This window comes from Tenrec ecaudatus, chromosome 9 (genome assembly GCF_050624435.1).
Source record: "Tenrec ecaudatus isolate mTenEca1 chromosome 9, mTenEca1.hap1, whole genome shotgun sequence".
NCBI classification, from domain to species: Eukaryota; Metazoa; Chordata; class Mammalia; order Afrosoricida; family Tenrecidae; genus Tenrec; species Tenrec ecaudatus.
The window spans coordinates 105,140,084-105,153,951 of NC_134538.1; the positions used below are offsets into that span (position 1 = coordinate 105,140,084).

The 13,868-nt window shown below is 40.7% G+C and overlaps 1 protein-coding gene across 1 annotated transcript; it reads left to right on the forward strand.

Moving 5' to 3' along the window:
* Positions 1–411: 411 nt before the first annotated feature.
* BET1 (Bet1 golgi vesicular membrane trafficking protein) lies at positions 412–11,728 on the forward strand. Its single transcript, XM_075558400.1, has 4 exons — positions 412–572; positions 5,450–5,565; positions 8,257–8,313; positions 11,111–11,728. The coding sequence occupies exons 1-4, from the start codon at positions 554–556 to the stop codon at positions 11,264–11,266; spliced, it is 348 nt and encodes a 115-aa protein (XP_075414515.1). The 5' UTR covers positions 412–553; the 3' UTR covers positions 11,267–11,728.
* The last annotated feature ends 2,140 nt before the right edge of the window (positions 11,729–13,868 follow it).

Here is a 13,868-nt window from a genome sequence, read left to right on the forward strand (position 1 = left end):
GCTGAGGCCTATTAACAACTCCCCGGGGAAAGTTTCCTTCTGCTTTAGAAAGTTACCTGGAGAGAAGGGTCCCTCATTCCCTTCCCTTCTGTGGGTCTCAGGTGATGATCTGTAAAATGAGAAACTTGAACCAAGTGTCCCCTGACTTTCCTTGAACTGCATCTGGAAGGGACTGAGGCAAACACGGAGGGCAGCAATTCACTCGCGGTCCCGCAGAAGCAGATCTAGGTGGTAACGTCCGAGGCCAAGCGCTGGAAGAAGATTCTGAAGGATGGGACGGGTCCCAACCACGCCAAGGCTAAGCCGCTTGTGGCGGCGAGGAACTACACTCCCCAGAATGCTGCAGAAGGCGCCTCCGGAAGCACCAATACGCGCCCAGGGCTCGGGTGACGCCATCACCCAGCGCCGTGTTTGGGCTCCACCGACGTCGTGGCGTTCCGGGAGAAGTTGAGTCTCTGCCGGACCCCGAGTGGTGCTCGAGAGCCGGTCCAGGCCGTTTTCTGGCCTCTCCTTTCCTACCCTCTACCCGCCTTTTCCTCCTTCCTCTGACAGGATGAGGCGAGCAGGCCTGGGTAAGGAAGAGGGTGAAATTCGGAGTTCTGGGGAAGCCTGGAGCCGGCCATGGGGGGCGCGAGGGCGCGGGAGGAAATCGGACCGACGGTGACACCGACCTATGGGCCAGAAAGCAGCTTGGGTGGAGGCCCGCCCTCTGGACTGAGCGCTCCGTGGAAACGCACCTTTTGCCCCAGATCTTGGGGTTTCCCACGTTAGGTCCAACCCAGTGTAGACGGTAGGCGGTAGGTTCGAGAGAGTATGGGGTACAAGCAGGCACGGACGTGAGTGTTAGTAACTCTGAGTGTGATTTTGTAGACTCCGGAGTTGCTCAAAGCTCGGTTCCAGTTCCTTCCGAACGACTTTAGTCCCTAATCTTAAGAGGGGAAGTTTGAAAAGTTAAGTTTGCAGGCAAAGCAAGCCAATGAAGGTCTTTTTATTTTATTTTATTTTTTTTGGTCAGGTAGCAGTGAGTTACAAAGGTGAAATGTACGTGTCAGTACTGTCAAAGGCCCTGGTATGTTTAGCAGGGTCAAAGGTTATTTTACCTAGAGCATTTGTCTGCACCTGTTTACACGTAAGTCAGTACAGCGCGGGAAGGCTTAGTGAAGGAACATTCGTTTATGTCCTTCTGATTCAGGAAGCAGGTAGACCATGCAGCAGGAGTAAGCAGGGCCCATGGACCTGGGATTGTAATGGGTCTTTCTGATACACTAGAAGGGGCCTCAGGGCTGTGGGCTAGATGATGGGCTGTCCACCACAAGGTTGGCATTTCCAACCCTCCAGGCTTCTGTGAGAGTCAGATAAGGCTCCGGCTGCCATAAACATGTAGTCTCGGACACTCGATGGCAGTGGTTCTCAACCTGTGGGAGTGAATGGCCCCTTTCACAGGGGTCATCTGATTCATAACAGCAAAATGACAGTTATGAAGCAGCAACGAAAATAATTTTATGGTTGGTGGGTCACCACAACATGAGGAACTGTATGAAAGGGTTACGGCACGAGGAAGGTTGAGAACCACTGCTCCATAGGATCTCAGTGAGTCAATAATGGCAGTGAATTATAATATACCAGAGGAGCCATGTTGGCACACTCAGCTGACCAAAAGATAAGAAACATAAACCTGGGCAGAAGGAGGATGTGACAGTCTGCTTTAGGGCTTGGACACCTACTCCGTCCTATAGGGTTACTGTGAGTGGAAGCCATTCAGAGATGAAGCGTTTGGTTTGGTGTGGTTTTTATAATGCACATCTATTAAAACAGCTTTTTTTTTTTCTGGTTCTGAAGCTCTCAGTAAAGTAACAATACAAAAAGCAATAACAAAAACAAAACCCTGTAGAACTTCCCTATAGAATGAGAAAGTATGTAAGGTAGTTTTCAAAAGGTGCTGTTCCCTTTCTCAGTCATTATAGACATCATGTACTGAGATGGACAAGGACATTTTTACTAAAATTGCCAGTGACTTTAAGATACCAGTGACTAGAACTTATACATTAATTAATTATAGTATGAGAGGGTTTATTATGATGATATAATTTTGGTGAATATTTATATTAAAGTTTTTCAGGTAAATTTAAGAGAAAATATGACTTCTGAGGAAGATTAGTATCATCAATAACCACAGATATTTGTTATATACTTCAACAGGTCCTCTTTGTGTCCTCCATCCTCCCCCATCCCCACCCTCAAGGTACCAGTCTACCTAAGAAACGGCACTATGCATTAAGATGAAGTGCACAAAATAGCAGCTATATGTATGGTCAAATACTATATTAAGTCTTGGAGATGACAAATGTCTCTGATATTTGTTAATATTTAGGAACTTCAATTGAACCTTGAATAATTTAGGGTGGGAAAGGTAAGTTCCAGACAAGAACATGATCCCCGTCACCCCGCCAGTTGAGAATGTGTGGTTGTTAATGGCTGTTAAGTCAGCATAGACCTTCATCAAACCTCTGTAAAGCAGAAGGAACAGTTGCCTCATCCTCCGTCCTCATCATCATTTGTATTCTTGCGTCTGTTAGAATGGGAATGATGTGCTTAAGGGATTATAATTAGGCCAAGCTGGTTGATGACTGGGACATGAAGCCATATTATGAAAATCTGTGAATAACAGGCAAAGGGGTCTAGACTTGATCAGTGGCTTGCCCCCTCTTAGGCAGTAGTGTGCCATATTAAAATAAAGGAAATGGACTACATCAGAGGCACTCAACCTTGATTGTACATTAGAATCCCATCAGAGTCAACAAAGTATTGGTACCTAGACTCCAACCCCAAACAAATCAATTGGAATCGCTAGAAAAAAAATGGCTTTGAAACATATACCGTCTTATCTTCAGAGGCCCTATGGGTGCAGTTAAAGCGCTTGGTGCTAATGGAGCACCAAGGTGCGCATCCTTGGAAGCCTTTGTCACAGCTCTTCACTGGCCTTCAGGGCCTCTGAGTCGGACACTGACAGCAGTGGCTGTTGTTGCTTTACTTTTTAAAATAGGGGCTTTAAAAGTTCATGGCAAAATGGAACTAAAAGAAGATGGAATTTCTCTCCCGAAGCCCCCTAGTATTACTACGTCTCAACCTGGGATGTTAAACTTTGGGTAAATAATGAATTTATAAATATTTGTGTGCTAACGCTGACACGTGTTATACAAATAGCTAAATAATTTGGTTCCATTATTGAGAGACACTTCCAAAAAGGGAAGCGTTTGCTTATCTCAGTTAACAAAGGCTGAGGATTATCTCTGGCACTCTGGCTTTTGTACAGTTTTTAAAAGCAACAATTCACACAGAAAGAAGTGGCTAAGTTTGGACTAGCAGCTCCTGGCATTTTATTTGCTTTTAAATTGTTTTTATTTTTTGATTCTTGGGATAAATGATGCAATGCGGGAAGATAAACTCTTGGCTAGGAGAACTGTGTTAGAGAGATTTCTGGGTCCTGGGCACTGAAAAGGAGGAGATCTTACTTGACTAGAACAGTATGGAAGAGCTCTAAAATTTTCTAGGAAGTTTGGCCAAAAGAGCAAACCAAAGGAAAGAAAGCAAATCGCCATTCATTTATAAACAGATTCCTTGGTGAAGTTGCCAGATACTTAAATACAACTGATGAATAATTTTAATGATGTCTTAAACTTTCATGGTAGTAACATGTTTGGAAAGCTTCCTGCCTAGCGTGTCAGCAGTAGAGAGAGTGTGATGATCTTATGCCTGATTGGAACATGCTTGTTCCACCTGTGGCTGGTGTTTGTGGTGGAGGAGGCCATGAGGTGCCTGCTGCATCTAAGACTCCTGAGGCAGAGGGAGCATAGAAACAGGACACACGTACTCCGTCCTTGGAGACGCATGTGATTCTATTCCTGAGAAAGGCCTGTCCATCAAAATTTTAACAGCAGTGACCAGATTCTACTCTTTATTGATTTTTGTTTACACGTATTTTGTTGTAAATAAATGTCGTACAGAGTGTGGGGAGGCTTAGGGGGAGGGGAGTACGCTAATGAGTGAAATGGTCTTAGTGTCTGCCCTCCTAGAGGAGGCTGCATGTAATAGAAATGTTACATGCCTGGAGAGCTGTAAGAACACAAAGGAAGTGCTCGGCTTTGCGTCTTAGAGTAGGTGAATTTGTGCTGTGCCTTGTGAATGAACTTCCTGTTCACGCCTCAACCCTCCTTCAACTACCAGCTACCAAGGACCTCCTTCGGCCCTTGTAGCGCTTCCTGTTCCTCTACCTGCTGTTGGATCTCACTGAGACTCATTATTCTTCTTAACACCCTTTCCCCCACATGCTCAGTTCACGATCAGGTCTGCTTCAGTTCCTGCCTAATCATGGCCCCATGGTCCACCTCTTCAACTATTCATTTTGCAGGCAGCCTCAAAAAGATTGGGGGCTTTGTTCAATGGCTCTCCCATCGACACTTCTATCTCTAGATCCATCTAGCCATCCACCTTCTCATCTGCTAATCTGGGCTAACAGTTCTGCATCCAGGAGGCTTGATTCCATTGCGATTTATAGCACCAGCTAGGCCTGTCTATCACCCTGGTAACCTTGGGTAGCCCTACTCACTTTATAATTTATTCTAAATGATCACCATTTTAACAGATTATCCTTTCTCTTTTGATATGCTATTGCCTAATGAATATAAAGTATATTAATAGGGTTATGAATGCTAAATATCGTCCCTTAGAAGATCTGTTAAAAGTACAATGTAGAACAATGGATCTGACACATTCAAGCATTCAAATATTTGTTGGATCAACGAACCCTTCCATCTCTTTAACTTCTTAGTTCATAATCTGTACAAAGTATTCCACCCCTCTTCTAGAGCTTCAACGTCTTGTTTGTTTTCCCTTCTCTGCCTCTTCCTCACCTCACCCTCATGGTGGTAGTGGTGTGGGGGTAGAGGGAAGGCTGGGAAAATGTGGAAAAAACAGATTTAAAAGGTAATGGGGTTTTTCCATGAACTTTTTGAAGCCCCCTAGATAAAGGTGTGGGTAAAGGACTCTCCTTCGGGTATGGGTTTTCTCTCACTCTTTTGTCCGCTTTCTCCCTTTCACAGTCAGACTTCTTCAGTGGGGAGCTGATGTTACCGCTTTTTAATTTTTATAAGAATTTATGCTTCCATTGACTAGGAAATGCTTTCTGGTCATTGCCTTATATAAGTGACTGTTTTATTGTCTGTGGGCAATCAATGTATATTGGAATGAACTCCGTATTCTTAGTTAAGAGCAGGCAATGGAGAAAGTGTTCGTATGTCTAGCTATTAATTTTTAACCTAAAGTATAGATATTATAAGCATGTGTGGTCTGCAACGCCCTCCAGGGGTCTCTTTTGGTTCTTTCGTAACCATTAAAGTTTCAGAGTGACTTCCGCTTTTCCTAAACTACGATGGGAATCTGACTCTTGCAGGTGAAGGAGTACCTCCTGGAAACTATGGCTACGCGAACAGTGGTTATAGTGCCTGTGAAGAAGAAAATGAGAGACTCACGGAGAGTCTGAGAAACAAAGTGACTGCGATAAAGTCGGTGGGTATACAGCGGTGTCATAGACTTGCATTACATAGATAGAGGACTTAGTTAGAGCATAACATTGTACTTGGAGTGTGGCGTGGGCGGTCGGGGAGCGGGGCGTGAATAACGAGTAGGAGAATGGAGAAAATGCTCTAACAGTGACTGTGGTCATGTTTGTACAGCTCTTCGCGATGTGATCGAGCTTTGAATGGTCTGCTATGTGAATGATATGCCAGTATTACTATTGGAAAAATATGTATATATAGTTGTAGTGGCATGTTACTAAGTGATTTAATTACCCAAATAACTATAATTTGGTAACGTCAAAACATTCAAACTTGAGAACATTATTTCAGTTGAAGGTTAGAAAATGTGGCTGAAAGATATAGGACCTTTGTTAGTTAATGCTTTTTTTTGGGGGGGGGGTTCTTTAACGTCAGTCATATTTTCTGTTTAAATCTAGAATGCTTTATAGGTTGACCACCTATCCATTACCATTGATTCAGTTCAGAATCCAAGTGACCCTTTATAGAGGTTTCTGAGATTGCAATCTCTCTCCCCTTTCTCCTTCAGAGGACTTGGTAGGCTTGTACCTCAACTCATCAATCCGGGAATGCATTCTTCACAGTCTGTGTCTCTATTCCACCTTGCCTGTTTCTTAGCACCTGGTTTTCTGAGGTGGGCTATTGAGAAAGACTCACCCCTGTCTGTTCCTAGTTGTTTGCATGTCTGGGAATGAGCTACCCATTGTCACCACAATGCTCTTCTTTAGAGTTTTATGTAACTGTGTCACTGAACTCCCATACGTCTTCAGTGTGCCCCCATGATTCCATAAATATAGTGCATCCTTGACCCCCACTCTTTAGACTTTGTTATCTGCTCTCAGGATGAAGATAGTCTTCCTACCAGACAGATTTGAGTCTTCCCCGCACCCTGTGCACACTGGTCACTTTCCCCTTTATATCTCTGTTCACACTATCCCTTTGCTTTAATTACTGTATCTTTGCTTGCACTGGCTAAAACCTTGCCCGTCTTCAACCACAACCCATCCTCATCACACCCCTTCTCTTCCCTGAGCTCAAAATCTCCACGTCCCTTTATCGCTTATGAATATAAGGCCACTTGTGTCGTTGCTGTAATACTTACTGCCTAGTGATTTGCATTGTAATTATCTATAAAGAAATTTACCAGATGGTAGAGTTTGTAGCTAATTTTTATTCTCCATACTAGCATAAATTCCTTATCAGTGAAATTGATATAGTAAATATGTATGGAATAAAGGAATTACGAAAAGATGATTTTAGCAATGTATTTGTTTGCTTGTGCATTATGGTAAACATGCTTATTTACTTGATAGGGCATTCCGTAGATGACATACTGCTGAATTTAACTGGTATTTCAATATAGCCTTTGGAAAAACGAGTTATAATTCAGCCGGGAGACTTACATTTTGAAACCGAATTATTTCAAGAGTTGTATTAAATCATAAGGAGGTGATCCATGGACAGAGTGAGTTGGATAGTGTTAATATTTTGGAAAACAACATTTGGAGAAACTTAAAAGTTTAAGTGCTTCATATAGTTAGCTCAACTGTTCATAACCGACTCTCCACATTCCTCTACTACTGGAGCGGCCGTGTAGGAGGGCCTGATGCACACTCCAGCTTCAGTTGCTTCTTTGTCTCTGGACCGTCAAGTTTGTGCCGTGAGCTGCATGTCCTCATGTATAGAATTCTGCTGCCCCTTTGTGTCAGTGCTATCTCATGTGCTTTTCATACCAGTTAAGTTTAAAAATAGATTTAAAGAAGGACATTGCTAAGGATCTGTCCAGATTTTCAGTAACTGACTATCGTTACTCAAATACCTTTGATGAAATCGCCATGTGAAGCATTAGATTGTATTAGATTGGTTTTGATTTGACTTGTTGGTAGGTGCCTTGAATCAGTTCACATTTACAGCAACCCCATTCACTCAGCACCGCAAACAGAACTGCGACGCTGAGCCATTCTCTCAATATTGCTCTAGTTTGAGCCTATTGTAGCACCTGTTATTACCTAATCGTATCATTTTCAGCAACCTTTCTGCATAACTTCAGATGTAGATTAAACTAACTTGTATAATTTGTTAAAAATTTACTGTCATATTTTAAGGAAAAAGTACCTCCTTTGGAATCTAAAGAAATGATCTTTTGAGACATATATTTAAAGTAATGTCACATTTCATTAAGAAAACTCAATAGTTTTCTCTGAAATTGGATTGCTTATATAATATACATAGTCTTTTAAAAGAAGAGAAAGAAAAATACAAATAAATGTATAAATAAAATAATGACAGAAAAGAATATTCAAGGATATGAGAACCAGGGGGAAAAAGAGGACAATGTGTATATATGGACTTGTGGGAAGAGCTCCATTATCTTAATTCTGTTTTTTAACAAACTTTTAGAAGCCCCCGCCCCCCACACACAAGAAAACAATAAGATTGAATTAATATTAAAATGAAATCATAGTTAAGAACAGAGAGAAAATGTCTACAATTTGGAGGGAATAAATGTTTTAAATTTATTTTCTTTTAAATTCACTTAGAAATATATTAGAAGGGAGTATATCTTACATTTCTAGCACACAATGTGATTTGAGAAGAAATATATGCTTTATAACATTGAAATGCCTGTATGAGTAATAAGTGTATTTTTCTTTTTTTTAAGCTTTCTATTGAAATAGGCCATGAAGTTAAACATCATAATACATTATTAGCTGAAATGGTAAGTGAATTTTGATTTTAGCATTAAGAAATTTGAGATAATATCTTCAGATTTAGCTGGAAGTAGGAATGGTACCATTTTAACTTATTCCTTTTGATATAGACCTGAAGTACATAGCCGGTCCTTAAGAACTTTGTTGATGTAAATTAAAACTGCTCTTTAGTAGACAAAGCCTGAAATGTTTCTAAAAATAAAACATTAAATTTAGAATTTGGAACTCTGCCTTCCTGGCCTTAAATATTGATGTCCTTCTAATTAGAATTGTAGAAAAGCTACATTGAAAGCATACCTACAGACCATATGTCAAATTCCCATCCATTTATACCTAATCGATTTGAATAACAATGCAAGGACATTGCAAAGAATTGGAAATCAGACTCTTTAATTGTGCTCATAATCCTTAACTGTGCTCATGCAGAATCTGTACATAGACAAAGAGCAGTTGTTTAAACTGAACCAGGGATACTGAGTGTTTACCCTCAGGAAAGTTGTGCACCAGAATTGTATCCCTTCCTTGTACTTAATCTGTGCACAGAGCAGATGAGCCAAGGAGCTCGACTATGTGAAGAAGAGTGTGGCATCAGGAGTGAAGGAGGGCTCATTAACAACCTGTAATATGCAGGTGACAGACCTTGGTTACTGACAGAAAGCAAAGAACAGGAAGTACTTGCTGATGAAGATCAAATACTGCAGCATTCAATATGAATTAAATCCTAATGTAAAAAAAAATTTTAATGTAAAAAAAATGTAAGTCCTCACAGCTGGACCAGTATACAACAGCATGATAAATAGAGAAAAGATTGGAGTTTGTTTTTCTTGGATCCATAATCAACAGTCAGAACTGACGGAAGCAGCAGTTAAGAAATCAAATGACTCATTGCCATGGGCAAATCTGCTTCAAATGCTACCGAGCAAAGGTGCCACTTTGAGGACAGGTGTACCTGACTCAAGCCAGGGTGTTTCTGTTGCCTCGTATGCATGGGAAAGGTAGAAGAAGAATCGATGCATTCGAGTTAGATTGAATACCGTGGGCTACTAGAAGAACAAGTGTGTCTTGGAAGAAGTATAGCCGTGTATATCCGAGCATGGCTTCTTGAGAAGCATGTATTTTAGATACTGGATCAGGAGCAACTAGTCTGTAGAGAAATACATCCTGCTTAGTAAAGGAGAGGGTCCGTTGAAAAAGAGGAAGACCCTTGAAGGGACAGATGCACATGGTGGCTGCGACACAGGGATCGGGTGGAGGGCCAGGTAGGGTTTCATTGGGTTGTAGACCAGGCTGCTGAGTTGGAAGCAATTCCATGGCGCCTAACAATGACAATAATAAGGTTGTGGGGGTTTTGTTTATTTTTCCTTTTTCACTTTTCCCAAACGTAAGAAAGTGGGAGAAGGAAGAAGAAATCAATACATCTTTAGTCTTGGGTTTAGAAACACTGTTAAGGATTAAGACCAAATAATTAATCTATTCTTCGAGTGCTCAATCGATAAAGACTTGTAGTAACTTATTAAAGAAATAACGTGAAGCACTTTATATATAATCAACCAAGTGTGTTTTACTCCAGGTAAACTCTTTATTTATTTTTTGGTTGAATTACCTAACAATATTTTTCTGAACAAGTCCCTCACTCAGGGATTTGAATATAATCCCTCCTCTGGCTCGTCGACCCTTCCCCTTTCCTTCACAGAGTCACAGCCCATCCTGTGTGTTTGCTGTGCTGGCATACTCCTTTAACCATCCCCAGTTTCACCCTGGGCTTTTAAAATTGTTCCAAAACATACCATTTCCCCATTCCGCAAGCCCCCTACCACACCAATCAAAGACAAAACCAAAAAATTAATGTTAGGAACTAGACTCGCCTGGGGAAGTTTTTGCACATATGCCTGGACCACTCTAGGTAGACTGCTGACTTGGAATTTCAGGTGAAGTGGAATGTGTGCATTTAGGGGGAGTGGGGCAGGAATAATGAAAACACATTGTGGGTGAAGAACCATAGATCTAAATTATATGAGCTGGGACTTTTGCTGTGGATATTGCTAACATATATTTAGCCTTGCTTTGCTGGCTAACAGTTAGATGTATGTTTTTATCTGCCAGTTTACCCCATGCTTACTTGGTCTGTATCATATTCTGCACTACCAGTGCATGAAATCCTTTCCCTTTTAGAACTCGCTACAGTACTTAACAGTCATTCATTTAAGTCGGAGCGTCTTAAAACTAAAAGGACATTCCACTGCTAACCACATGAAGTGCTGGATAAATACAGCTATTTCACCCGAAAGCAACTGACCTAGTGGGGTCAAACCAGACTAAATGTGGGACAAGATCAGTCTGAGAGTGGAAAGACTATGTGCCTTTATTACTAATGTTTTTAATCCCCCTAATTGGAATACACTTCAAATTGGTTTGAATTTTTTAATTACTCTGTGAAGCTGACCAAAAAAAAAAAATGCTTATTGGATAACGAGAACTTTTTAATTCATTGAGAGAACAAAGTTATAAACAAGCTCCTGAACTGATAAAAACATTGTCAGTATCGGTACTTTAACAACAGAGTGCTCCATTATTCTAACAGCCTGAGAGTCTTTGAACACGTGTAGTGATTACAAGTTGGGCTGAGATTCGCATGGTTGGCAGTTCAAAACCACCTGCGACTCTGTAGGAGACAGACTGGCCCTTTTGCTCCTCTCAACAGTCCCTGTCTTGGAAAACCACGGGGTCACTGTGAATCATCAGCGAGTTGGCTGGAGGCTTTTTGTGTGTAGAATGTGAGTATCTAACTCTCCTTTCCCCTCATAGGATTCACAGTTTGACTCAACCACTGGGTTTCTGGGGAAGACCATGGGGAAACTGAAGATGATATCCCGAGGGAGCCAAACCAGACTGCTGTGCTACATGATGCTCTTTTCACTCTTTGTCTTCTTCGTCATTTACTGGATTATTAAACTCCGGTGATAGATTTGAGTGTGAATGTGGAATTTGTCCCAGCGTTGGGCTTCATGGAGCACCACTTTGATAAATATCACCATCAAGACATCTCTCCTTCTCAAGTATGACTTTTTCCATTGACGATTACTGGATTCAAGGCTCCGACCTTGTTTTACCAATCACATTAGTGCTCTTTGAGTACCATTTCTTAATGACTCGGTTTTGTCCCTATTTTCAGGGGCATTGTGATGGCTGGGAGTCAGTGTGACTCTATTTTCCCCTATTGTTTGTCGAACATCACATCAGGTAGCAATGTAATAGTCTGTTATGACCATCAATGTGGACGTGAGTTGTGTGAAAAGAGCTTTTTAGTGGGACAGGAACACAATGCTCTGACGATGGAGAACAATTGGTGATGGAGGGCCAGTAACATTCCCTGAAGTCTCGCCAGCTGTGATGATGGACACTCTTTCCCTTCTTTATTTGTTACCTACAATCGCTATGATAATTTCTCGTGATGTAGCTCCTAGTTCCTGACGCTCCAAAATCTTGTTGTTTAATAAAACTTACTATGGTGACATGTTTCTCATAAGGCCCAGTACAAATGTAACCTATAATTACTGTTTTATGTTAACTTTATAAATCCCAATGGCTTGATTTATAATTGTTTTATGACTTCAGTTCCTTACTGTGGGCTGTTTGGTTATTGTTTGCAACAAAACAGTGTGATGCTACGTAATTGCTAAGTTCTAAATGGAAATAAATTGTTCAAGAAGATTAATTGTTTCTGCTTTATTATATGCTCAAAATATATAAGAAAAATATCAAGGGACTGACCTTGGAGTTGTGGAGATTGTTGCTTTATGCCACTATATTTGTTTATGGAAAGCAAAGCATACAGTTGTGGAATAATTAGAAATATTAAAATATTACTAGATACTCGGTATTGCTACTATTTTGGAAGTTACTATCCATTTTTAAGCTCAAAAATAAATTTTTAAATGAACTATTAATAAACGTTATTTTGCTTATCTTTTAATCCTGATAAAATTTGGCATACTTTTATCAAATTGTGATAAATTTCATAATTATCTTTTATGATCTCTGAAGAAAAAAAAACTTCACATTTTTCCATCATAAGGACTACATTTTGAAAGCAAATTTCACATTTATTTTTATTCTATGTGTGTATTCAATGGTATGATGGAAAGCTGATGACTTGTCTTGGGGGGAAAGCTCAGATTTGTAGTTTTCTGATGAGTGTGGTTTACTCCAACCACAGCATTACTGAAAACAAGTTAAAATGTTACATTACTGTATAATAAAAATCACTCAGGTCATCAATTTGCATTTCAAAAAGAGTACTTAAGGGTTATTCTTTCCCCTTCCATTTTGTCTTATTAATAAATAAGATGGCAACATACTAAATTCTGCATGACTTAATAATCAGACAATGAGAAAGAAGCCCTCTTTCAAGGAACCTGGACCATACGGGTTATTTTGAGGTACTGGGATGAAATGTTTCCGTTGTCTTTTTAGACAGATCAAATGCTTAATGTCTACGACATGTCTCCTCCAAAAATTATCTTCATTTTACATTCCTATATAGTTTATACTTAAATTATGTCAAAAATTGCTTACATTGAGCTTTGTTTTTCTCCCTCCCTCGTCTTCTCATTTCCCTGGGTTCTCAAGAGCCCTTGAGACTCCTGGCCTCTTCAGGTAGAGTCCAGGTGACTCTAGACACTCACACCCTCCCTCCACAGTCAGGCGAACAGCTTGCCAGGATGATGTTCATCAAAGAGATTCGACTGTGAGGTCCCTATCGTTCCAACAGTGGTTTGTCTGCAGATAGTGCCCGCCTCCCCAAAGCACATGTGTGGATGAGCTGTGCTAGTCAGTGCCCTAACTCTCCTTAGCATTTAATTTGCATGGCTAGAAGCTTAATTTTACTTTTAAGCTATCTCTAAAATAGTTTCTAGAATTTACGTAACTTTTTAAGTGAGCTCAGTGAAACAGAAAACGTTCTTTTAATGCCTACACATTACTTCAAAGTTGCCACAAACACAAACCAAATTTGCCACCGTGGAAGTTGGACACAGGATATTTGTGACTCTCAGGATATCAGAAATTACAACAACAACAAAAAAAATGGCACCCACAGCCAGAGCCTCACAGCGTTAGTGGCCATGCCAGGCCCTTACTGTGAAGTTCTGATAAACTGGCTTCAGGGTAATTGCTCAGATCGATAACTGAGCAAACTTTCCAAACTTAAAGTTTTAATTTAGCTTTTAAACTACAAACTGCACAACTCTGCCATGAAACAGCAGCATTGCAGTTTCGAGTTGTACAAGGCTCGTACAGTTTTAACATTCTTTGCCTATGCTCTTTGTACTTTTATGTGTCGGAGAACAAAGGACCAGCAGGTCTCCTGTCTGGTGAAATGATGTAAATATGTGTGTCAGAAACATAAGGAGATGGAAGCGAATGAAGAACGGAGAAAAGCCATAAGCTAACCAACCACTTTTGTACTTGGTGTTTGATGTAACTGTCCAGTTTCTTGGGGTCTTTGTTGCTAAGGAAGACATAGAATCCTGAGGGCAGGCGCACTCACTGCCATCAAGTCGAT